The sequence below is a fragment of the Rhinichthys klamathensis genome, unplaced genomic scaffold, assembly GCF_029890125.1.
Source record: "Rhinichthys klamathensis goyatoka isolate OS25496 unplaced genomic scaffold, OSU_Roscu_1.1 h1tg000320l_1, whole genome shotgun sequence".
NCBI lineage: Eukaryota > Metazoa > Chordata > Actinopteri > Cypriniformes > Leuciscidae > Rhinichthys > Rhinichthys klamathensis.
Window position 1 is genome coordinate 340,001 of NW_026606836.1, and position 27,090 is coordinate 367,090.

At 36.9% G+C, this 27,090-nt stretch overlaps 1 protein-coding gene across 5 annotated transcripts in view; it reads right to left on the reverse strand.

Annotated features, from left to right (window-relative positions):
* Window positions 1–27,090, reverse strand: part of stk39 (serine threonine kinase 39) — a 151,727-nt gene that overhangs the window by 33,713 nt on the left and 90,924 nt on the right. For 4 of the 5 annotated variants that reach the window (XM_056271450.1, XM_056271448.1, XM_056271452.1 and 1 more), the window contains 8 exons: window positions 26,123–26,232; window positions 22,470–22,571; window positions 20,592–20,725; window positions 19,840–19,888; window positions 19,666–19,731; window positions 9,671–9,718; window positions 4,167–4,289; window positions 3,201–3,230 (listed from right to left, as the gene is read on the reverse strand). In XM_056271450.1, coding sequence (XP_056127425.1) covers window positions 3,201–3,230; window positions 4,167–4,289; window positions 9,671–9,718; window positions 19,666–19,731; window positions 19,840–19,888; window positions 20,592–20,725; window positions 22,470–22,571; window positions 26,123–26,232 — 662 coding nt within the window. The remainder of the gene's footprint in view (window positions 1–3,200; window positions 3,231–4,166; window positions 4,290–9,670; window positions 9,719–19,665; window positions 19,732–19,839; window positions 19,889–20,591; window positions 20,726–22,469; window positions 22,572–26,122; window positions 26,233–27,090) is intronic. The other variant, XM_056271449.1, reaches the window with a different exon arrangement.

Sequence of the window (27,090 nt, forward strand, 5' to 3'; positions counted from 1 at the left end):
GTTTCTTTTCATTCCCTTCAAGGACAGTTCTTTCAGCAGCTGGGGAAATGGGTTTTCTACAGCCTCAAAGCCTGAACTAAAAGTCATGACATTTGGTGATCCAGTGGGAGAAAATATGAGTGGAAGATCGCTACACACACACACAGACATTAGGAAATAAGTTCTGTGTTTGTGCTGCTTAATTGCTATTTGTCCAATACGGTCCAATAGGCCACGCTTGTTAATTATTTAATATGTAGTTTATTAGGCAAATAGCGCAATCCCTCGATACTCTTAATTAAATGATCAAACGATACTTTAGTCGTTAATTAAATCTATTCACGGGCAAACATAGTCAGTCAAGCCCGATGTCTCTGTGAGCTCACATTTACAGACTTTACAGTTTTCTAGGATTTTAGCCGTAGGGCAAATTGAGAGTTTCATTTTTAGTATCTTATGCTTACCAAGGCTGCTTTTATTCGATCAAAATACAGTAAAATTGTGAAAAATAAATTACAATTTAAAACTACTTTTAGATTTTAAGAACAGCATTTATTTGAAATAAAAATCTTTTGTAACATTATTAATGTCTTTACTGTCACCTTTGATCAAATTGATGTGTCCTTGCTGAATAAAAGTAAGACTTGTTACTGACCGAGTTAAATAATAGGATGTTTACATACGTTTGAATGTTTTCTGAAGATAATACAAGTGGTGTTTTCCCATGCAAAACTCGCCGCAATGATGTTTGAGGCCGTTCAGGGGTGTGTTTCCCGTACAATCACATAGCTCACTGCTTCACTACCACAGTACGATGCGTCGCTGAAGAAATCAACTAACTAGTCACGACTGTTTCCAGAAACCATACCGTCACAAACCTGATTAATGACATCACACAGATGGTCGAGTAATAACTTCTTTTAATGGATCGGTTTGAGATTGAATTACGGACATTACGGCACTCTTTAAAAACAGAGCTGTAAATCTCTTGACAAACTAAAAGACATAAATGACATTTGTAAATATTCGAAATAAAAGATTTAGGGTCATTTTTTCCATAATGACAAACACACTCTACACTAGAGCTGTGGAAAATTAGCGTCTGGTTTAAGACTTGCTTTTTTGGGGGGGGGGGGGGGGTAAATAAAGTGCAAAAACACTATATAGCCCGCCTTGTTGGCAGAGGCTATTTACACTAACTCCGCCCATCAGATTGGAAAGGCATTTATTTTCAATAAAAATTAAGAAAATATGTGATAAGTGGAATTAAATTGTCTAATAATAAAGTGTTTATCGGGTAGGGTTAGGGAGGGTGTAGGAAGGGCTTTATTGTCCCAATAAGGCGGCATTTATTTAATTCATATAATAATTTACAAAAGCATTTACAAATAGTCAAACTACTATTTACACTTATTGCAAAGAAAATACTGCTATTTTTACTTAGTGTATAGCAAATATCACTAAGAAAATGTGCTATTTTCACTTAGTGCAAACAGCGTTGTCGTTAAATAATGGCACAAACACCAGTAAACTGACGAGTGCTGACCTTAGCAAAAGAGGGTTTATGCTGGCGCGAGCTGTTAGCAAAGCTGGCCCATAGATTGCACTGAATGTCAGCTTGCTTATTTTGCTCAAGATAGGGATTTATTAAAGGTACAATATGTAGGATTTTTGCAGTAAAATATCCCAAACCCACTAGGCCAATGTTATATATTTTGTTTAGCTGATTACTTACAATATTACCGCAATGTTTCCAACTATTTGTAAATCGTGAGAAAATTGCGATTTTAACCGCCAGTCAATGACGTCATATCCGCGTTACCCTCGGTTTCCGCTCGTACTGCCATAGTAACCATGGCGACAGACGTGGACAACTGGGTTATGCCTAGCAGGACGCTCACGCTGTTGTTGTTTTGTTCAAACATTTTGGACCATGGCAAGCAGACTTTAAGACAAAAAGAGGACTAGAACGAAGATCAACATCTTTCGAAATGCCGAGTAACTTCGACTTGACAGAGACGCGAGTGTTCCATGTTCTTTATTAGACAGGTTAGCAAATGTACATAAAACTAATCAGTGTTATTTAGTTCAACATGATAAAATGTTAGAATATGATCTGTATGTTATTCTAATGTTGATCTAGCTTACTGCTAGTCTCATACAGCCAACAAACAAACACATAGAATAACATTCAACACACTCAAGTGCAGTTTAGTGTGATAGTGTAACTGTTAGAGCAAGTGAAGCAGCGCTGCGTTACCTCAAGTTTAATTCGTCTAATAAACTGACCTGTGTGAGTATTAATTCAGCACTTGCGTGTAGTTCGGTAGAATGAAATGTCCGTATTCCTTTATATCCGCGGGACTCGCGTGTGGCGCTGATATCGGTCTCTCATTAGCAATCGCGCCCTGCTTCACACCACAGTCATGTTAAAAACATCACTGTATTCACTCATCCATAAAAGATCCATCAGCTTGACGACAAGATCCATAATTCCGCTTAATGCTTTGCGTCATCTATATATGCCTTTGTTATTGTAAAAGATTAGCGACCCCTGGTGGCCAAAAATTACGTACTGTACGTTTAAGTCCACATGTCATGCAAACAAGAAACTATGCTTCAAACCACAGGTCAAACTTTGTGATGCTGTTTGTGAATGTTCATTGGAACTATGGTTTCGGGAAACAGACTCATTGAACAATGCTAATAACGACTATTTGCGAGCATATTTGGCTGGCAATGCTTTCGGGTAACGCAACCCTGAGTGGTTACTAGGTGTTTGCTTACTAGCTCAAATTAAGAGCCCTTCCCAAACTCCGTACGATATTCTGGTCTATAAATATCACCCAAGACCCTCCTTCATGTACGTTTTCCCCTGCCGGGTTCATTGTGCTTATAAAAATAATAGCGTATTGGCAGGATTTTAGAAAGGCTGCAATACATTACAACCCAAACAACTAAACCCCTATTTGTCTACATAAACAGCCTGCACTACCGAGAAAGAAAGTCGTTCCAGAGGCGGAGTGAGTTTTGATGAAAGATTTTAAAAACAAACATTTCTTTTCTTGTGCTGATGAATCATTCACAATAAAGCTAGTAAACTGCATTACACATGTAAACAGGGTCAGTTCTGATTTCACACTGTCCTGATGCATTACCCCACACAACTAATTAAAAAAACAGCCATTTCAAAAGGTAAAGAAAGAATAACTGTAACTTACATGCTGGTTTTCCTCTTTGACCCTGCGTGACTGCAAAAGCAATAACGAGACAGGATTCAATTAGGTTCTCGCTCTCGCACAAAGTACGACAGACAGATGTAGCTATTTGTGTGGGAGTGCAATCAGCACTTGCTCATTTGCATTCCATAATAAACAATAAACACAAGAACAACGTCTCCAGCTTCATTAGCAGCCGCTGATTTGCGGACGCTTCGCTTCGGGGGCTCTGATTGTTCCTTCCTGCCGAAGACATGTTAGCATTATATATTCCACATTTATGAGTGAAAAAGGCCTTGGGCTTTGATCAAATGGTGTGCGTCACCCGTATGGTACAGGCAAGGGCGTTTATGATCAAATATTAAGGGAGCTTGAGGTGAAACGCTTGGCTCTACATCAGAGGAAGTGCATTCGTATCAAATCTCATATGTGGGTTAATAACAAATACATACTAGAGGCTTTATTTAAATACAGTGAGGTCCAAACGTCTAAGACCACTCATGAAAATGGTTCTATTTTGATTTTTTTTAACTTACTACAACATCTTCTGAAGACAGATAATAGATTTGCTTGAGAAACACACTTAATTTAAGCCTTATTCATAATCTTGATAACTGCTGCTTTGGATTATTCAGTAAATTTGACAATTTTTGCCTGACTTTTTCAAACAATCTGAATTTTTCAGATAAACGTATTCAATGAAATATATATATATATGGTGTAACAGTACATATATTGGTGGACATGGCGGACATGTAAATGTACCAAACTCGTATCGAACAGTGACCCCAGAACCGAGGTGCGTACCGAACTGTGATTTATATGTACCCTTACATATATATATATATATATATATATATATATATATATATATATATATATATATATATATATATATATATATATATATATATATATATATGTTAATTTTAAGAAAGATCATTTGGCATGCTACTAGGCCACACTCACCCTTCCATGATTGACGGCAGCCTTCCCCTCTTCACTTCTCTCGTCCATTTCATCATCACTCCATTCCCAGTCTCCATCCTCGGTCTTGTGCAGGTGACCGCTCGACCCCGGGACCCTTCTGACCTGCGGGTGTGAACGGGACACGCCGTCAAACTCACACTAGTGCGCAGCAGTTACCCCACACTTTACCAGCAGATGAGGTGCTGAAAGTATTTATCTCATTCGTTTTCTCCATAAGCAAAATATGAATAAATAGATCTTGAAACAAACCACCCAGCTCTGAGATGAAGCACATTACAACCTTTAATTTGAAGCAAAACATGAAAATCAGAAATTAACTTGAATTATTAAACATATCTATATATCTATCTAGATAGATCTATCTATCTATCTATCTATCTATCTATCTATCTATCTATCTAATCCATCCATCCATCCATTTATCCACCTATCTATCTGTCTGTCTGTCTGTCTGTCTATCTATCTATCTATCTATCTATCTATCTATCTATCTATCTATCTATCTATCTATCTATCTATCTATCTATCTATCTATCTATCTGTATACATACAATTTTATAAATCATAATCATAAATCATGAGAAATAATCTATTTATCTGTCTGTATATACAGCATACATATACATTTATAAATGGTAATCATAAATCATGAGAAATCATCTATCTATCCATCTCTGTGTGTGCATATATAAATACAGACACATATACACCTTTAATAAAGGAATGAACTATTAATTTAATCCCCACTTTCTACACTATTTTATAATTCAAACTACACTTTTTAAACAATAATATTATATTTAGCTAAAATCACACTGACTTGTTCCTACAGAAGCATAACAATATTTAAGAATTTCAGAGCTGTAGGTCCAACTTGGTATGTTTACAAATGATTGTTAAAAATCTATTTTTCTATGGAGTAAATGAATGGCATTTGTACTTTCAGAACCCTACGGTTGTGCTCTACAGCGTCACGCGTCGATCTCAGCAGGGCAGATACAGTCTGTGCTGAACTTACAGGGCTTATTTCTCTGGGTCAGTGAAGTGAGCTTTAATTCATCTCCAGGCCCTAACTTCAACAAAAAGGGAAGATTGTTTGAGGCCTGCTCAGTGACTGTAACCAGCGCTGAAATATCCCACTGTCTGTTCTCTTATGCAAGACATGCATCCTTCAAAACATGCTAACGGTTTAATCTGGCCTACAAGATCTCAACATTCATCGATGTATGGCAAACCAGGCGATCAGCTCAGCTCCTGAAAAGATAGAAATTTCGCTCAACAAGATCCCTAAATTCCTGTCATTTACACAAGCCTTTCTCGGTCTGGCAAGCCCTAATCTGATCGGCTGGCTTTACACAATTTCTGAGGATAAGTGCACACAGGTTTTACTATCATCCACCAGGAAACCAAGTCATATTTACAAGGTACCAGGCTGATCAAATAAACACTTTTGAGGAAGAACTAGTCACTTGCTGAAGTTTGCCAAATGAATTAGATATCCAAACCAATTTTTTGCTTATTTCTTCTGTTTTCTGTTATTGTGTAGGGATGGGATATATATATATATATATATATATATATATATATATATATATATATATATATATATATATATATATATATATATATATATATATATATATATATATATATATATATATATATATATATATTCTAAAATAAATTCTTAAAAATGTACATTGAAAATAACAATGGTTCCTCTGACAATTTTCAAAGTAATAGCAAATTTGATTTTTTTTTTTTTTTATGCTTAATGAATGATTAAATATATACTTAAAAATATTATACTTGTATGAATATAAAGTACATATAACAGAATATAGACATGTATTGTGTGTGTATATATATATATATATATATATATATTAGTGCTGTCAAACGATTAAAATATTTAATCGCGATTAATCGCATTAATGTCATAGTTAACTCGCGATTAATCGCATTTAATCACACATTTTTATCTATTCTAAATGTCTCTTGATTTCTTTTTGTCCCATTATTTTTTCTCATTTTAATGCTCTTATCAACATGGAAAAGTGGATCGGCTTGCTTTGTGCAAATGTTTTTTTATTGAAAACAACATTGGCATATACTGTTCAATTTCACACTAAAACATTCTCACTTGGAGCAAATAATCTCTCACACAATGTAACACTGTCCATCAATAAAAGGGTGAAAGAAATACTGACGAGGTCCTGATATTGACGAGGGGGCGGAGAATTCGCATCAGCTGTGTGTGTGTGTGTGTGCTGGCCATCATCAAGTGGTGTTTCAGACTGGACGTGCTGCGATGATGATCAGTTCACAACGACAAAACACACAGATCACTTTGGTCTTGTCAATGGAACCATTTGGCAACTTTTTAAAAGTAAACTTTCCATTCAGAATCTTATTGGCATCCATTTCGGCGTCTCGCGCTCGTCATCCACTCAAAACTGGACGTTTTGAACGTTCCTATAACATTCAGAAATAACGTTTTTATAACTTAATGGGAACGTTATGAAAACGTTCTTATAACCTAAAATTGTTAGCTGGGGAAGAGGAGAGATTCGCGATTGCACTGAACACGTTTTTAAGTGCAGGCATATTCTCTGAGCGAGCCCAGAGAAAATTCTTACAAGAGCAGCGTGTCTCTGAGAGCGCGCGACTCGAGCAGAGAGATTCGTGCTCGGCACATTATATTCCGCGCGCGAGCAGAGAGATTCGCGCTCGCGCATCCGGCTCGCAAGCCCAAACAAGTGTGTGCGGCGTGCCTGTTGTTTTGTTTCCGATCTAGCTAGATCCGCTTGCGCTTTCAAAACGTCCTCGCGCGGCGCAAGCCATTGAAATGAATGGGTTTCATCATAGCGCAGCGCCGTGCATGCTGTCCTGTTGCAAAAGCATGTGAAAAAAAAAAACGACAAAGTTTGCTAGGCCATAAAGACCGTTAATCGCGCGATAAAAAAATTAACGCCGTTAAAATTGTTTTGCGTTAACGCCGTTAATAACGCGTTTAACTGACAGCCCTAATATATATATATATATATGTATATATTATATATATATACACTCACCAAAGGATTATTAGGAACACCTGTTCAATTTCTCATTAATGCAATTATCTAATCAACCAATCACATGGCAGTTGCTTCAATGCATTTAGGGGTGTGGTCCTGGTCAAGACAATCTCCTGAACTCCAAACTGAATGTCAGAATGGGAAAGAAAGGTGATTTAAGCAATTTTGAGCATGGCATGGTTGTTGGTGCCAGACGGGCCGGTCTGAGTATTTCACAATCTGCTCAGTTACTGGGATTTTCACGCACAACCATTTCTAGGGTTTACAAAGAATGGTGCGAAAAGGGAAAAACATCCAGTATGCGGCAGTCCTGTGGGCGAAAATGCCTTGTTGATGCTAGAGGTCAGAGGAGAATGGGCCGACTGATTCAAGCTGATAGAAGAGTAACTTTGACTGAAATAACCACTCGTTACAACCGAGGTATGCAGCAAAGCATTTTCTACAACAGCAGAAAACCCCACCGGGTACCACCCATCTCCACTACAAATAGGAAAAAGAGGCTACAATTTGCAAGAGCTCACCAAAATTGGAAAGTTGAAGACTGGAAAAATGTTGCCTGGTCTGATGAGTCTCGATTTCTGTTGAGACATTCAGATGGTAGAGTCAGAATTTGGCGTAAACAGAATGAGAACATGGATCCATCATGCCTTGTTACCACTGTGCAGGCTGGTGGTGGTGGTGTAATGGTGTGGGGGATGTTTTCTTGGCACACTTTAGGCCCCTTAGTGCCAATTGGACATCGTTTAAATGCCACGGCCTACCTAAGCATTGTTTCTGACCATGTCCATCCCTTTATGGCCACCATGTACCCATCCTCTGATGGCTACTTCCAGCAGGATAATGCACCATGTCACAAAGCTCGAATCATTTCAAATTGGTTTCTTGAACATGACAATGAGTTCACTGTACTAAAATGGCCCCCACAGTCACCAGATCTCAACCCAATAGAGCATCTTTGGGATGTGGTGGAACGGGAGCTTCGTGCCCTGGATGTGCATCCCACAAATCTCCATCAACTGCAAGATGCTATCCTATCAATATGGGCCAACATTTCTAAAGAATGCTTTCAGCACCTTGTTGAATCAATGCCCCGTAGAATTAAGGCAGTTCTGAAGGCGAAAGGGGGTCAAACACAGTATTAGTATGGTGTTCCTAATAATCCTTTAGGTGAGTGTATATATATATATACACACACATTATATAAACACAGACTTTTACTAGATTATTAGCGCGATTAATCGATTTGACAGCAGAAAGGGTACATTGTGAATATAAATACTACTTAATAATTAATATATGTACTGTACATTCTTGTATATTTTTTAAATATATATATATATATATATATATATATATATATATATATATATATATATATATATATATATTTCTGCTGTCAAATTGTATGTCATATATATTTATATACACACTGGCCGGAACGTTGTACTCTGTAAACATGCTAGAAACAAAATTATTACTTTTTTTGGCAGTGTATGTATATATATATATATATATATATATATATATATATACATATAAATAATTACAGATAAGTACACACATTTCATATATAAATATTTATATATATATATATATATATATATATATATATATATATATATACTGTATATATTATAAAAACTTTATGTTAGATGCGATTAATCGATGTTACAGCACTAATATATTTTTACAAATATATAAGATATATATGAATTATTAAGTATTATTTATATTCACAATATACCCTTTTTAATGGAAGGATAATAATGCTTGTTTTTTTTTGTTTTGTTTTTTTGCAGAAAACACTGGCATATCAAAAAATACTCAAAAAAGTAAACCAGTTGGCGAATTCTTACAAGTATTGTTTTAACCTGTATATCACTCACACCTATTATCGTTTCTACCTTCCCCTAAATAGCACATCAAATCAAACAAACTGTACCTGAACACTTTTCATATCTGTCAGACGGTCTCTTCTGGTCTAAGTGTGAGGACCAACGTCTGGAACCACACGAGACTAGAAGAGTTATAGCGAGTTCCATCCCTTTAACCCCAGAACCAGCGATAACTCTATCAAAAAGGCACAGAAGACCTTAAATCCTCTGGACGTGTGTGAAATATGATGCACTACTAGACTGTGGATATCAGGCAACATGCAATCAATGCGCTTTCTGAAGTTATTGACAAAATCATATTGGACTGGAGCAATCCGGTCGACACGGCCTTAACCCAATACATATACATTGACCGCCCTGTCCTGACACAAAGACGCATTGTCTTCCAGGAGATTTACTCAGCTTCCACTTCGAGACAAGAGGTGAAAAACGGCACACACACACACACACACAAGTACATCTAGAAGCGAGAAGCAGTAAGTAAGCGTTCAGCGAGTGAGATAACATGTACCCGTCTCCCAGAATCCTGCTCTGTGTTCTGCTTCCTCGGCTCTGGATCCTTCAAAATAACACACAGATAAACAAAGCAACAAATAAACATGAGCGCATGATGATGACAAACTACACCTGCGGGCTGTGTGTTTATGAACAACACGAGTGGGTCAGCGGCACAGAGCTCTTCAACACACACTCGCTGTCATTTACAGACATTATGTAAGCTCAAATACCCACTGGTAAATTGCTCTCTTAGAAAATGCAATGTGCAATCGAGTGTTGCGATGCAGACATTCAATTACACAAAACAAATCATTATAATGCTGCAAGAGAGAAACAAAACCAAAGTATGTCATTTGAGCATCTAAATTCATCCACACTGTACAATCTCGATTTACTTCACCTTGTTTTCTGCACTACTGTATACTTACTTTATGCTTTGGCAATACAGTAAATGTCAGCCGAGCCACTAAAGCTTTGCTTATTTTGATTGAAGAAATAAAGATTGATTTATAGCAATATATTTTGATTTACATCTGTAATTCAGCACAAGGCATAACTCAGCAATCAATGACAAGAGATTATAAAAATTTCAGCTGAAAATAACTCTGAAAATAATGTCCTCCACCACGAGTCAACACATGCGTCCACTGCAGAGATGCTGCGAGTCAGACCAGCGAGCTGTTGCGCCCCCTACTGGACACACACTACACTACAACCACTCAACTGCACTTGCTAGACAGAAGAATTATGCAGATTTCATATGTAATCTTATTACAGGTGTAAGTGAAGACAGAAGATAAGACCTTAATCCTGGTCACAATAACATGATCTTGACTTTCTTCAATGACAGATTTGCTTCAGGAAAATCAAATTTTATGAGGCGGCAGATTCAAGGATAATTAAATAGGATAAATGACAGGATAAAATATATATATATACACTGTATATATCTACACTCACACACACATATATATATACACCATTTATAAAGCATATACACCATTTCAATGAGTCTTTTTTCTTTAAGTTGCAAACATGAAAGATGAGATGTAAGAGAGAAAAATAGATATGTTTTCCCTTTTTTTTATCATTGGTGAAGTAAAATAAAAAATCCATAAAGAAAATGAATTGAAATCTCTTCTTTGATGTTTACAACATGAAGAAAAAGACTCAAATGAGAAGAAAAAGATTCAAATGCTGAAATTGTAGGAAAAATACAATAAAACGTTGAAAAATTAAAAGCATCATTTTAACTATTTACAAGTTATTTACAAGCAAATGAAAAAAAAAATATTTTACTATGTGTCTTTTTTATTATTATTATACGTTTTAAAATATTATTAATACTTGGAAAAAAAAACATTTGGCTGTCAAATCAGTCAAAGCGTATTGAAAAAAAACACTAATTTTGTTGTCATGTGAAACAGGAAATATCACGGGCTACCTCCAAAATTGCACACTCTCTTGAGTAGGTACTTATTTTGAATAAGTTAATTTGAATAAGTTTGAATAAGCTAAAAAAAAAGTGTGACGTATGAATGTAATCTGGATGTACTACATTCGGCTTGTTGCCCTTATCACATGACCTACCAAGGTCATCGTTTTTTTCAGGTCAAATAGAGTAAAATATTTGTGTTTAAAAAAAAGATTGTTTGTCAAAAAATATTTGACCTCAAGTTTGAATTTATTTTTGAAAATGATTAGTTGTATGGTTAATTTTTCTAATGACACGGTCTTTAGAAAACTCATAAATCATTGTGATTTTCGCAACGCTGCTCAAATCTGTATCGCTCGAGTGGATGTCATTGAGCGCTTTGAAATTCCAAGGTCAAATACTGATTCTCAGTCTCCACAGTGTCCTGAACAGAAGCGCAGCTGCTAATATTCAAGTCCTCACGGTGAGGAGAAAGAAAGAGAATGACAAAGACAGACAGCCATGTAGAGAGAGAGAGGGTGAGAGAGAGAGATAAAGGAATACAGACAGTGAGGTAAGGAAGAGAAATGGTGTTTGTCAGGAGTTGTTCAGGTCAGAGAGTCCTTACATGACAGCATCTTTCTCCGCGGGCTCCGGCTATGCTGACTGGATACATAATGTGGGAGTGATGCAGGGTCGCAATAGCACACACACACACATCAGACACCAGGTGACAGAACGGACACGCACACACTGCTGACACTGACACATCCTTCATCAGAATATTCATGAGGACCGGGATTCAATTTCATAATTCACATGTTTAGTACGCTATACTCTGGTTTCACAACGTGTCCAAAACCTGGAAAACACTGCCTCTGCCGGCAGTACACAAACTTTCTGTTCATGAAAAAAAAATGGTTTCCACAAATTGATTAAGCAGCACAACTGTTTTCCACATTGATAATAATGTTTCTTGAGCAGCAAATCATCATATTAGAATGATTTCTGAAGGATCATGTGATACTAAAGACTGGAGTAATTATGATGAAAATTCAGCTTTGATCACAGGAATTAATTACATTTCAAAATATATTCAAATAGAAATCAGTTATTTTAAATAATAATAATAATAGAAATAATAATAATAATAATAATAATTCACAATATTGCTGTTTTTATTGTATTTTTCAATCCAGTAAATGCAGCCTTAGTGAGCATGTATTTCTTTCAAATACCGGTACTTAAAAAAATCTTACTGATCTCAAACTTTTGAGTAAATGAACCGGTTATTATATTTTAATTTGTGGAAAAATGATCTAAAACTAGTTTTCAAAGAATATGTTTTTTTGTTTTGTTTTTAAAGCATAAACTCACTCCATTTTGTTGTACAGTTATACTTAAAGTCACCATAAAATCAAAATTGACCATTCTTAATTTATGGAACACTGCAGTATTTATTATAAATGATTTATTCGTGCACTTCATAATTTTTTTTTTAATTCATGTGTCCTCGTATAATCTTAAAGCGACATCTCTTCTCTTCTCTGATGACGTGTTTACTGGTGTGAGGGCGGGACAACCAACCTGTCAATCACATGAGATCCACCAATAGCAAGCCACGACCATCCAATCAATTCCCCATGGACAAAATCAAGTACCGTCCTACATTTTTTCTTGTTCAAGAAGCCGCTTCACTCAGATATACATCACAATAGGGAAGTCATGCCAACTTAAAAAAAAAAAAAGAAAACTTAATTTAAGAAATCATCACTGTCGGGTGGAAACCTTAAATGTCCAAAACTGCTACTTTTCAGGAAATGGAAAAAACACTATTTTTAAACATTGTGTGTGTTGTCAAAGTTGAAATTGTGGCTTTAAATATGGTCAGACACTTGCATGTGTCTTATATTATAAACATTTTACCAAAATCAAGTTAAAATGGAGTTACAAGGTTTTTGACCAGTAAATTTCATACAAGAAATACGAAGTGCACTAAGTGCGTCGCATTAGGTTTTCATCAGCTTACAGGTTAAAAAGTTTACTGAAGCTATGTGAGCCAAAATCTCATGTTATTAAAGGCGGAGTGCTACTCACAGGCTATTCAAGACAGTATTGTCTGTGACTCAACGACAAATGCTAGACTAAAACACTCTTCTCCGCTTCTCAAATACATAAAACACTGGCCTAAATACACTCACCTAAAGGATTATTAGGAACACCTGTTCAATTTCTCATTAATACAATTATCTAATCAACCAATCACATGGCAGTTGCTTCAATGCATTTAAGGGTGTGGTCCTGGTCAAGACAATCTCCTGAACTCCAAACTGAATGTCAGAATGGGAAAGAAAGGTGATTTAAGCAATTTTGAGCATGGCATGGTTGTTGGTGCCAGACGGGCCAGTATTTCACAATCTGCTCAGTTACTGGGATTTTCACGCACAACCATTTCTAGGGTTTACAAAGAATGGTGTGAAAAGCATCCAGTATGCGGCAGTCCTGTGGGCGAAAATGCTTTGTTGATGCTAGAGGTCAGAGGAGAATGGGCCGACTGATTCAAGCTGATAGAAGAGCAACTTTGACTGAAATAACCACTCGTTACAACCGAGGTATGCAGCAAAGCATTTGTGAAGCCACAACACGCACAACCTTGAGGCGGATGGGCTACAACAGCAGAAGACCCCACCGGGTACCACTCATCTCCACTACAAATAGGAAAAAGAGGCTACAATTTGCAAGAGCTCACCAAAATTGGACAGTTGAAGACTGGAAAAATGTTGCCTGGTCTGATGAGTCTCGATTTCTGTTGAGACATTCAGATGGTAGAGTCAGAATTTGGCGTAAACAGAATGAGAACATGGATCCATCATGCCTTGTTACCACTGTGCAGGCTGGTGGTGGTGGTGTAATGGTGTGGGGGATGTTTTCTTGGCACACTTTAGGCCCCTTAGTGCCAATTGGGCATCGTTTAAATGGCACGGCCTATCTGAGCATGGTTTCTGACCATGTCCATCCCTTTATGGCCACCATGTACCCATCCTCTGATGGCTACTTCCACCATGTCACAAAGCTCTAATCATTTCAAATTGGTTTCTTGAACATGACAATGAGTTCACTGTACTAAAATGGCCCCCACAGTCACCAGATCTCAACCCAATAGAGCATCTTTGGGATGTGGTGGAACGGGAGCTTCGTGCCCTGGATGTGCATCCCACAAATCTCCATCAACTGCAAGATGCTATCCTATCAATATGGGCCAACATTTCTAAAGAATGCTTTCAGCACCTTGTTGAATCAATGCCACGTAGAATTAAGGCAGTTCTGAAGGCGAAAGGGGGTCAAACACAGTATTAGTATGGTGTTCCTAATAATCCTTTAGGTGAGTGTATATATAGTGTTTGTTGAGTAAAGAAAATACTCTACTTATTCAAACAAACAGTTCTTTATTTACCCTTGCATTGCAAATATGGAGATTTATGCCTTTCAGTGATGATATATTCTCTGTAAAAATGTCTTAACATCTTTGCTTCTCCAGAAAACGTATTGTGTTTAAAGGATGTTTAGGAAGACAAAACACACTGATTAAAACATGGTTATTTTGCAGTGCAGTGGCAGAGAGCGGCATCTGAGATGGACTACTGATGGGAGGACAGACAGTGAACCATCACCTGATAAAGTTGGACATCGACTGCCATCGACTAGCAGAACCCAACAGCATAGAGACCCACTGACCTCCAGCGATTTAATCACTGTTAGTGTGTGTGTGTGTGTGTCTGTGAATGTCCCTTAAAGCTATTGTTGACACAGTTTCAGTTGATGAGCTTCACTACTGTACCAACCCACTAACAACTCCAATTACACAATTCAGGCACTACAAATAATGTTTCAGATCTCCAATTAAACCTCCATTTCCCAGAGGTTCCCTTTCCTGAATACGACGGCTCGGTTGACTGCAACTCTTGTCAAATCTAACAAGTATGCATGGGCTCCGTTCCACCCAGACAACAGGCCGTACGTCGGTTTCACCCTCCCACCCATTAATACTGTAATTCATTGAGAAGAGTCTATTACTGAAAGCACGACTAGTTTTCCCAGAGCACTTCAGACAACTAAAACACCATCACACATCAACAAAATCAATTCTAAATGGATCTGCTGTAGTGATTATTCTTTTACAAGTCAGACTAAATATGTCTGTGTGGCTGCACAGTAATCTGCCGAGTAGCTTTTAAGTGCACTCATTCGGTCATCTACTGGAATAAATCCCTTTATCAGTGCAAAACACCTTTTTTGATGCACGCAAGTCATTCAACCTAAAAAACACCATTACAAATATACAACAAGGCAGTTTGCATGGATTTAAGAGTTTCTCTCAGGACGATATGTCTAAAATATTATATATTTAATATACATATAGTATTTTTCAGTCATATACTGTATACATATATCTCCATATTTATGCATTTGCTATGTATTGGCATAAAAAGGAGTATTTTTAATCAAAAGAACAATCATTTTAACCAAACAGTCATTGTAACCAAATCGATTCTAGATTAAAATACAATAAAAAATAACCCTATTTAATGATTTTCATTTATCATTTAAAGGCACCAATGTTAAAAAGTGCATATATTTTTACAAAAACATTTGAAAGAAACTTCCATGAACAATTTAGAGTAATTAGTTACTCAAACAAATCATTGAATCGTTGAGTTTCGAATCGATTCATTGAAAAAGTTTAAGTCCAATTATTTCATTATAAACTAATACGTTTAAATCGGAAATGCTATTAAAACTTGCAAGATGAGGAAGGACTGCAGACTGAAAAAAGCACATCAATATTCCCAATGTTTATATCGCCAGCAAAATCACTGTGAATGTTCTATACATGCCCAGCGTATTTCTCTCATTCTGTCTGTTGTCAGCTGTACCTCGATACAACATCAGCAGCCCACATTTGAAAACACCCACATCCCTCCATCATTTCAGCCCATCAGTGTCACAGCCTCCACTTCCATCTCCACCGGGAGATTCTGTACATCCTCCTAAATGGAAGGATGAGTAGAGCTCTTTACCCGCCATTTCTCTCATTCATTTAGTGGGCTAGAGGTGTGAGGTGCTGATAGCCGGCCCTCTCTGTCCCGACAGACAGACGGTCTGGCATGCAAACGATTTAACACAACACCCTGCTGCCTGCATTAAAGCTCATTTTTCTTCATAGCTCATCAGAGCTCAGAGACATTAGGGGCCAGATTTACTAACAGCTTACTAAACCCTCTTTTGGCATTAAAAAACTACAGGATTTACTAAAGACACACAGTGAGAAGTTAGCGTTAAAAGGCGTGGACAGGGTTATTTTTGCGGCTGACCTTATTGCATATGTACTGTAGGAGTTTCCCTTTCAGACACCACATTTATGAAAGGAGATTATTTAAATGAATTATGCAAGGTGATTTATTAAGTGTTGCACTCTTCAATTTACTGGTGTTTGCGCCATTATTTACCACACAAAAAAAAGCATGTCTTAAACCCGATGCTAACTGAGCTTGTTAATTTGCCCTGTTTAGTAAACCTGGCCCTAGGTGTCTGCTAAAAGCATGAACTGGAACAACGCTTTCATTGAGCGCGAGTGAGTTTTACACCACATGCTTAGTAAAGAAACACTCCACACACGCATTCAGATTTTGAGGGGAGGGTCTATTATTGCATGTTATTAAGCGTAAACATGTTTAAAAAATGTCAACATAAAAAAAACTGCTTCCAAACATGCATCCAAATGATTATCTTACCACAAACATTGCGTGTTAATTCTCATTGTTATTTAAGTTTAGTTTAAGGGTTTTTTTAAATTCCAAATGAATTCCTGATTTTTTATTTTATTTTAATTGGGGTAACAAACATTATGCAGAACTGCAAGGCAACTTTGAATGTAAAAAAAGTAGAATAAAATAAATTGAAATTCACAGGAATCCATATAATAGGGCTGAAATGATTAGTCAAAATTATCGACAACGTCGACAGTAAAAAATTGACGACAAACGGGCTGTGTCCGAAATCACCCCCTATACCATTAAATATGGCAATATTTGAGGGGACAGCCATTTGTAGTGGTGTCTGAAACCATAGTGGACGTTATCGAGTGCACTCATCCCATAATACACCACAATAACGAGTGTACAACAGATGTACACTCAACGGCTAGAGAAAACCCATAATGCACTGTGAGGGTCATGCCAAATGACTTTAAGTGGACTATATTAGTGGAGTCATGTATGGAAAAGTGAATGGGAGAGATTTCAAACACAGCTATTAGTCTTTTGATCTCATATGGGTCTGCAATAACGTGGTTCGACCAGTGGGGAGCTGTGGTGCAATACTGTAATGCAACACTCATGGATGCAATCCAAATCCAACAGAAGAAGACATAGTGCCTCGGAATGTAAACGAAGTCAAACTAGTAGAGTGTGGGAAAGTTTAACATAACTACAAAAAAAAAAAAAAAAAAAATGCTGTCATATGCATATAATCAACCAAAGCCTACTGATTAATCAGTGAAATAATCGTCGATTAATCGTTCTAATAATCGTTAGATTAAAGCTGCTGTAGGTAGCTTTTGTAAAAAATATTTTTTACATATTTGTTAAAACTGTCATTATGTCCTGACAGTAGAATATGAGACAGATAATCTGTGTAAAAATCAAGCTCCTCTGGCTCCCCCCAGTGGTCCTATTGCCATTTGCAAGAAATACACGCTCCCGGTCAGAAACAACCAATCAGAGCCAGGAGGACTGTCTTAGCAGTGTCAATCACGCCCGTGTCCGCGCTGATCACACCCCTCTCTTGCACAGCAGAGCCGTCGTTCAAACTCAAGATTGCCGGCGTGCTGCAGCTGTGCTTATGACGGAGAAACAACCTAAACTGCCAATTCTCCAGTGACACCTGCTCATAAAACAAAGAGGTAAAAGGAAAAAGACCGATGACGATAAACAAGCGAAAAAGAAAGAATTACACAAAGCCCATTGATTCGGTGTCAAAACTCTAGCCGCATAACATGTAGATAAAATGTCACACACTCTGCTAAGCAACAATTGAAACCTGCTAATTCACTGGCTTGTCATGTTGCTGAAATAATGGACTAGCACACCTTATCTAGCATTATATATCGCTAGAATAATTACTTACATACTGTAACGTTAGTTACCGTTATATTAACGTTATCTTACTAGCTATTTATAACTTATAGAAAGAGTGCAATGTTATAAAGGTACATGTATGGCAAAATACATAATGATTTGAGGACCAAGTTTGTAGTCAAAGTATGGGCAGGCCATAGTCAATGTAAAGCATATTATTGACGTTTAGTCCCTATTAGTGAATGTGCCATATAACTTTTTATCCGCCGTCATCGGTGGCCCTGTTTACTAGCCTGCGCGTTCACGACAGGCTCCGCTGTGGAGGACGAGCTGTAAGTTGTGCTTGTTCAAATTTTCAGGCTAAGTCAACGTTTTCTCAAAACTCCGTACGGCAGCTTTAATCTGTTATCAAAATAAAATAATACCAAAAAATAATGATAAGCAAAGACTAGATAGATTTAATGATAAAATGATAGAATGAAAGATATTAAAGTTAGATCAAACGATAAAAAGAATGAAACAGAGATAGACAGATATTAAACAATAGATGGAATGAACGAAAGAATAAACAATAGACAGACAGATGGAATGAGTGATAGACAGAACAAAAAAGCAAACGATAGACAGACAGACAGACAGAGCGATAAAGATGATAGATAGATAGATAGATAGATAGATAGATAGATAGATAGATAGATAGATAGATAGATAGATAGATAGATAGATAGATAGATAGATAGATAGATAGATAGATAGATAGATAGATAGATAGATAGATAGATAGATAGACAGACAGACAGACAGACAGACAGACAGACAGACAGACAGACAGACAGACAGACAGACAGACAGACAGACAGACAGACAGACAGACAGACAGACAGACAGACAGACAGACAGACAGACAGACAGACAGACAGACAGACAGACAGACAGACAGACAGACAGACAGACAGACAGACAGACAGATAGCCAGAAAGATAGATAGATAGATAGATAGATAGATAGATAGATAGATAGATAGATAGATAGATAGATAGATAGATAGATAGATAGATAGATAGATAGATAGATAGATAGATAGATAGATAGATAGATAGATAGATAGATAGAGAGACAGACAGACAGACAGACAGACAGACAGACAGACAGACAGACAGACAGAACACATCATCTAGCAGAGAGTAAACCGCTACCGCTCAGGGAAAGAGGTCACGATAGAGTCCATGCATGAACTGGCTAATAGGTTAAAGTGCATCTGGTATCTGAGTGGACGAGTGAGTGTTGAGGGCAGACGTCCTGCAGTGAGAAACATTACGTTTCCGATCCCTCAATCAAAAGCAGCCACACTGTTTAATCAATACAGAAAGCACTCTGCTAAACATGAGAGAAGAGAGACCCATCTGGCCTGTGGGGGAAACGCACTCAAATGCGTGGGAATGAATGAGACTGCGTTACCTTTTTGGCTCTTTGGCTTATATTTGGTCCTTTAGTAAGCAGCTTTTCATTCAAGTACTCTCGATTCTACAACACAGAGGCAGGAGGGGGGAAACACAGAACATATATCAGTAACAGACCGCTGTGAAGCACTGGTTAAAGCATTTGAAGTATGGAGAGAGTATACTGCCGTACCTTAGCCTTTTGGAAAAATTTACATTTCAAAAGCTCGGCTGCAGTGGGCCTGTGGAGATGAGAAGAGCCGAGTTAAAGCAGTTCATGCTGACATTTTCAGACAGGTCCATATTTCAGGACTCAACAATAAGAATTTTTTTGCCAATTAGATTTTTATTTGACCTGGTGACATTTTCACTTTTCCTAAGGCCCAATTTTGGGATATTGTCAGAGATTAAGACTTCCAGTCACATTTAAATAATCAAGTAAGTAAACACTCAAGTGTTACATTATGTGATATTATTGATATTATATTTAACGTGCATGTATGTGTATATACATACAATGTAAGTGTGTGTATGTGTAATGGAATGAATATCATGTTATAAAATTATTATCACCCACCACTACAGCCCTATAACCCAATGTCCAATATATTGACCAGATGAGACCGCTGATCTAGACAGTGAACAGACCAGCAGCAATTTATGTTCTCGAGATCACATTAGCGTATCCGTATCTATTTGAGCGTGATCAGACCTACTTTGTCTGTGTGGAATTTCTTTTATTGACTGCAATTTATCTTTAGAGAGAACTTCTATTCAATAATGTACACAGCACAATTCAAATCAATATGTTTGCCTTGAGTATTAAAGGGCTTTGTTGAAACTTCTGGTCATCCACAGAGAACCTTCCGCATTCGTTATGATTTCTGGACACAGATTTACTCATTTGTGAGAACAAATAATGATGAATTGGCGGATTCCAATTACCTCTTTGCAGGGTCCTTCTGAAGGCACAAGGATATAAGTTTTCGAAAAGATTTCCCATACTTCTTAAGCATCTCTTTGTCCTCAACCCCAGTCTCCAGGGTTGGAGGATCGTTCTGCAGCGTGAGCATTAAAACCTGCAAACATCAGATAGGAAAAGACTTGTAGAATATTTGTAGGGTTGAGAGAAAGTCTTTAATGCTACTACTAGGCAGAGGAATACGTTTGAAATGCTAACTTGTGAACTCTCTGCAAAACATCTTGTGCATTTTAATGAAAAGCCTAAGTATAAATTATGACAATTTTCATTTTGGGTGAACTATACTTTATGAGCCTGCAAAACCACATTAGATATTAGATCAACTCTACAGGCTTTGCATTTATTTAGTTAAAGAGGACCTATTATGCTTTTTTACACTTTCATCTTTCTTAAGTGTGAAATGTTCCTGCTTGGACATGAAAAAGCTCTGCAAAGTTACAAAGCACAAAGTCCCTCCAGCGGGAGTTATTCTCTATATCAGAGTCACTGTTTCTGAACTTCCTGAAACGCCTCCATTGTAGTCTTGAGTTTTCTTCCAGACACGTCACAATATTCCTCATTTAAATCATTCCCGCCCACAGCATAAGCAATGGCCTGGTTGAGTTGAGTTAGTAGTGTGTTAAAACTTGCAGTTATGATAAGGGTGTGACACTTCTCAAACACGCTCGAAGCGGTTTACCAATCACAACTCACTGATCCAACTGACCAATCAGAGCACATTGTGCTTTTCAGAAGGAGGGGCTTCATAGAGACAGGAAATAAACAGAGCGTTACAGACAGACTGGGAAGAGAGGAGCTGCGATAATGTCAGATATAAGGAAAATAATGTGTTTTTTGAACATTCAAGCATGAAAACCTATTCTAGTAGAGCCAAAAAACAAATAGCATAATAGGTCCTCTTTAAAGGGTTAGTTCACCCAAAAATGAAAATTCTGTCAGTATTTACTCGCCCTCATGTTGTTCCAACCCCGTAAGACCTTCTCTCATCTTCGGAACACGAATTAAGATATTTTTGATGAAATCTGAGAGCTGGATCACTCCTCCACACTAGTCCATAGGCTTCTTCAGGGATTGAACTTGCAGGCCTCGAAAAGTTATTAAAGACATCGTTAAAATAGTCCAAGTGACTACAGTGGCTCAATCTTAAGTTTATCAAGCGACGAGAATACTTTTTGCGCAAAAACAAAACAAAAATAACGACTTTATTTCAACTTTTCATTTCCTTTTCTGTGGGCCTCGAGTCAGTTCACTAGTGTAATAGCGTAAGCTCCTGTTGTTGTACGTCACACGCATCACCCACATGACCAGCGTCGGCCAATAGTGAGCCTACGTGTGACGTAGCTCTACTGAATCACACTACGTTAACTGACTCGAGGCCCACAGAGAAGGAAATGAATAGTTGAAATAAAGTCGTTATTTTTGTTTGTTTTTGCGCACAAAAAGTATTCTCGTCGCTTGATAAACTTAAGATTGAGCCACTGTAGTCACTTGGACTATTTTAACGATGTCTTTAATAAGTTTTCGAGGCCGGCAAGTTCAATCCCTGAAGAAGCCTATGGACTAGTATGGAGGAGTGATCCAGCTCTCAGATTTCATCAAAAATATCTTAATTCGTGTTCCGAAGATTAACGAAGGTCTTACAGGGTTGGAACAACATGAGGGCGAGTAATTACTGACAGAATTTTCATTTTTGGGTGAACTAACCCTTTAAAATCGACAGTACAGACAATTAAAATAAACCACCAACACTTGATTTACCTTGTGTAACTGTTATAAAAACAGGGTTTTCACCAAAACACACAGCACAAATCATCACAGGAATAGGCAGCTGTCCCGTTTACCTTCATAGGGGGGTACCGATGATACGGCGCAGAGCCTGTTGCAAGTTCAATGGCAGTGATTCCGAAACTCCAAATGTCAGCTTTGAAGTCGTAACCCCGTACCTGCAGTCACATGACATATGCTAACTGACATCAGTTGATGGAATGGCAAACTATGACCCACATCAGCCATAAACAGCTGCTTTTTCCCACAGCAGAAATCAAATGATTAAAGTCACCATGAAATCAACAAAAAAAAATTTATGGAAAACTGTAGCCTGGGAAAACCCAGACAGCTTCCGGCAAATTTAGATTTGCTCTGAAAGTTAGTCTGGCAAAGAGCTCATTCAAGCCCATTTCCAATCCGCCGAAATCGCGGCACCAATCAGAAACGTTGGGGCGGGCTTTACACGATGACGACAGCGCTGGGATTTTGAAGCAGATTTTGTACATTACAAAGATGGATGCCGCCGTCGAACATCACTCGTTCGAATCAGCTATCGTGTCTGTTTTAAGCGATTTGAACGTTTCCTTTTTGTTAAAAACCGAGAAAAGAACAACACTCGGCTCTGCATACGTCATCTCCTTCATCGCTCTGATTGGTTTTAGGTCTCTCCGCGACGTCCGTTGGTGACACCCCTCTGGAAATGATTTATCTATGACGCTTTGCCAGACCATAACTCAGTTACAACTGAGAATGGTCTGGTTTTAACCAGGCTACAGGAAAACTGCAGTATTTATTATAAATGATTGATCCGTGCACATCATTGTTTTTGTTTTTTTATTCATTTGCCCTCGTAATCTTTAACCTAAATAACCTCCCCTCCCTCTTGCTCATTGATGACGAGGGCGGGACAACCTGTCACTCACACGAGATCCATCAATAGCAAACCACAACCATCCGATCAATTCCCCACGGACAAAATCAAGTTCCGAATCAAATCAAATCAAATTGATGTTGTTCAAGAAGCCGTTTCACTTGGATATATGTCACATTAGAGAAGAAAAGACTATTTCAACTTTCATGTTATGCCGACTTTAACTTTAACCTTAATCTCCATGATCTGTTCTATAATAGTTTAATGGTTATTAATAATTCAGTATCGGAAAAGCTCTTAGAAATAGGCTAGCTGTGAACACTTTCATGGTTCCAAGGTCCGTCATTTTACAGTAGATGAAAGAAACATCTTGCTTTGTTACAAAACCAAGTGAGCATCTTTCTTCTTCAGCAATTATGCTTAAGTATCAGTATCAGTATTCAGTTATCATATCGCTGTTCTAACGGCATGATAGTCTAATAAGCATAAAAATAAAAAGCACACATAAATATTGGGTAAAATAGTAGATTTTAATTATATTTAAGAAACTAATTCAGAAACTTTTATTCAGCGAGGATGCATTAAATTGATCAAAAATGACAGTAAAGACATTTTATATTAAAGATTACTATTTTATGGTATAAATGCAGCCTAGGTGAACATAAGAATGTACTTTAAAATGTGTAAAAACGGTAGTGTTTGATATTGATACATTTCAGTATGGAATAATCAACATGTCTTGCTTTGTCCACTATCTTTGATGGATTATGCTATTGATGTCAATGGTAATGCATACTGGGATTGACCTATTCATGTCTTATAAGGATACATTTAATGCTGCTTTAAAATGAGCCCCAAATAGACTATCTTACTACAGTATGTACACTTTAACCCTTTACCTGTCACCCCCCTTTTGATAATTGACATTAAAATGCACTATACAACCTTAAATGGTTGTAATTCAAGAATGCTTTGGAATATAGACCTAAGTTTGGCCTTGTTTTAAAGAAAACAATCAGCAGATTATTACTGAAATGAAAGCACTTCAAAAAATTAAAGTATGAAAAAGTTATGGAAGTTATAATTTACAGTAAATCAAATAAACTTTATTAATATATTTTTTTTAATAAAATAAATATTTTACAAAATATTTTTTACTATAAAATTACTATAAAATGAAAGCTATATATCTAACCAAGTTGTGTTCCAAATGTAAAGTTGATATCACAAAAACTGAAGTTCCCATGAAATTTTGTTTAGGCGTTATACCAAAAATAGCCACCGGGTGCCATTGAATTCCATTGAATATAATTGAATGCATTCTGCCATAACAAATTAATACATTTCTATCCAAATATCAATTCTGTCACTAAATATGGAACCTTGAGACTCAGACCTTTCTGACAATATGTGTTTTGTCAAGATTAGAAAAGGTTTTGATAATAAATTATGAAAGACGATGCCCAAAAGGGGAGGGGCCTAATAAAAAATATCGTTTCTATGGTAACGCAATGTCCAATTCCAAAACGGTTTTCACAGGATGAATTCTGAGTTCGTAAGCTTTCAAATGATACCTAATTTATGATAACTACTAAAATATGTGATATAATAATAATAAAAAAAAAATATATATATATATATAATATATTATACTTTTTAGAGGACTTCTTACTTTACTTTTTAAAATATAATTTTATCTTTTTTTATTGACAAATACTAGATTATGTTTTATTATGAACTTTTAGCACTAAAAAACAAAGTTTCGATTATTAAAAGTGTGTGCGTCGACTTTTTGTGACAAAGGTCAGAAACTCCTGTAATGACGTCGATTTTTTGAGGCGCACTCTTGTCATAAATTCATATATTACTGTTCATTCATAATTTGTAAGAAAAAAACAGCGCTAAAATATCTATTTAGGAGTCTTAGACCTTTCCAACGATATATATAGTTTGTCATGACTAGATTAGGATTTAATAGTAATATAGTGAAGTAAATTTAGGTTGCCCATATACGGGCAGGTGACAGTTATTGGTTCTCTATAATGCTTTATTAGCTGGTTGTCCTGCATCTTCAATAAACAAGCTACAGTTAGTCCAAAATGCAGCCGCTAGAGTTCTTGCTAGATCAAGAAAATATGATCATATAACACCGATTCTATCATCACTTCATTGGTTACCTATAAAGTTCCGTATTAATTACAAAGTATTGCTTTTGACTTATAAAGCTCTAAATGGTTTAGCTCCAGTCTATTTAACGGATCTTCTATCGCCCTATAATCCATCGCGCTCTTTAAGATCACTAAATTCGAGGCTTCTGGTCATTCCTAGGATATCCAGATCCACCAAAGGAGGGAGAGCATTTTCACATTTAGCTCCGAAGCTCTGGAATAGCCTTCCTGATATTGTTCGTTGCTCAGACTCGTTCTCCCAGTTTAAAACTAGACTAAAGACGCATCTATTTAGCCAGGCATTCATATACATTTTTAATCTGACAGTTACTGTAAATTCGGCCTCTACTTCATAAACGCCAGAGGAGAACTGGCCCCGACTGAGCCTGGGTTCTCCCAAGGTTTTTTTTTTCTCCATTGGGTCATCTGATGGAGTTTTAGGACACCATCGGGTCACTTGATGGAGTTTTTCGGTTCCTTGCCACTGTTGCCTTTGGCTTGCTCAGTTGGGGATATTCACATTAAATGACCCATCATACCACTGATCAGCTCTACCAAACTTGGATGTCTTTTCCAGTAATAAACAAACACTGTTAAGTTGTTTTGATTGATACTGTGAAGCAGCTTTGATACAATCTGTATTGTGAAAAGCGCTATATAAATATATTTGACTTGACTTGACACTCACCTGCTCCATCACCTCCGGGGCCATCCAGCACGGGGTCCCAACAAACGTCTTCCTCACTTTGTGTCTAGTGACGTCTCCACCGGTGGACAGAAAAGCACTCACACCGAAATCTACAGAGTCAACCGTTTCAAATGAGTAACAACCTCATCAAAGGATCATGCACAAATAACATCTATTGAAACATGGGTTGAAGGGCTGAAAGTAAATGTTTAAAAGGATATTCAATTTGACATGCATGCACATGAAAGATAGACATACAGTCTGATAAATGTGTTCGTTCAGTCAAACACTGAAAACATGTCTTTCCAAAAAATCTAAACAGAGACTGTATGTCTATCCTTCACAATCAGAATCACATTTTTTTGTTGAGATTGTAGTTCACATCAGAGCTTTTTCTATTGAAATGTTTGACAGATAGATTTAAAAAACGTTTTCACACACAAAAGGTAAATCTCATTTTTTTTAAAACAATGACAAAAAACATGTCAGGGTCAATATTTTACTGCAAAAATAATATTTTGCATAACAAAAATAAAGCATATTTTTAGGGCAATTAATGTCGCTTGTGAAATATTTTTATTACAATTTAAAAATCTGAAAAGATTTATGTATTTGTGATTGGATCCTCATGAAAACATTTTCCAGTTTACCTACACCACAAAAAATCTAAGAAAACAACTGTATTGTGTCTAAAGCAAACGAGTTCTACAGTAATGTACGACAATTAACACATTTAATATTTTCTGTGAAAATACTGTCCAAATGACACATTTTTAGTTTCAAAAAAAAAAAATTCGATAACTTTATTGCTGAAAAATAATGATATATTATTTCAAAAGTATTCATTGGTAGTTGATGCATAGCATGATCAAGATTATAGGTTAAACTTTTTATGAATGAGTGAAGATGCATGTTTAAGGTCTTGAAAGGTTTCACTGTTTCATTCAATCATGATTTAAGGTAATTGG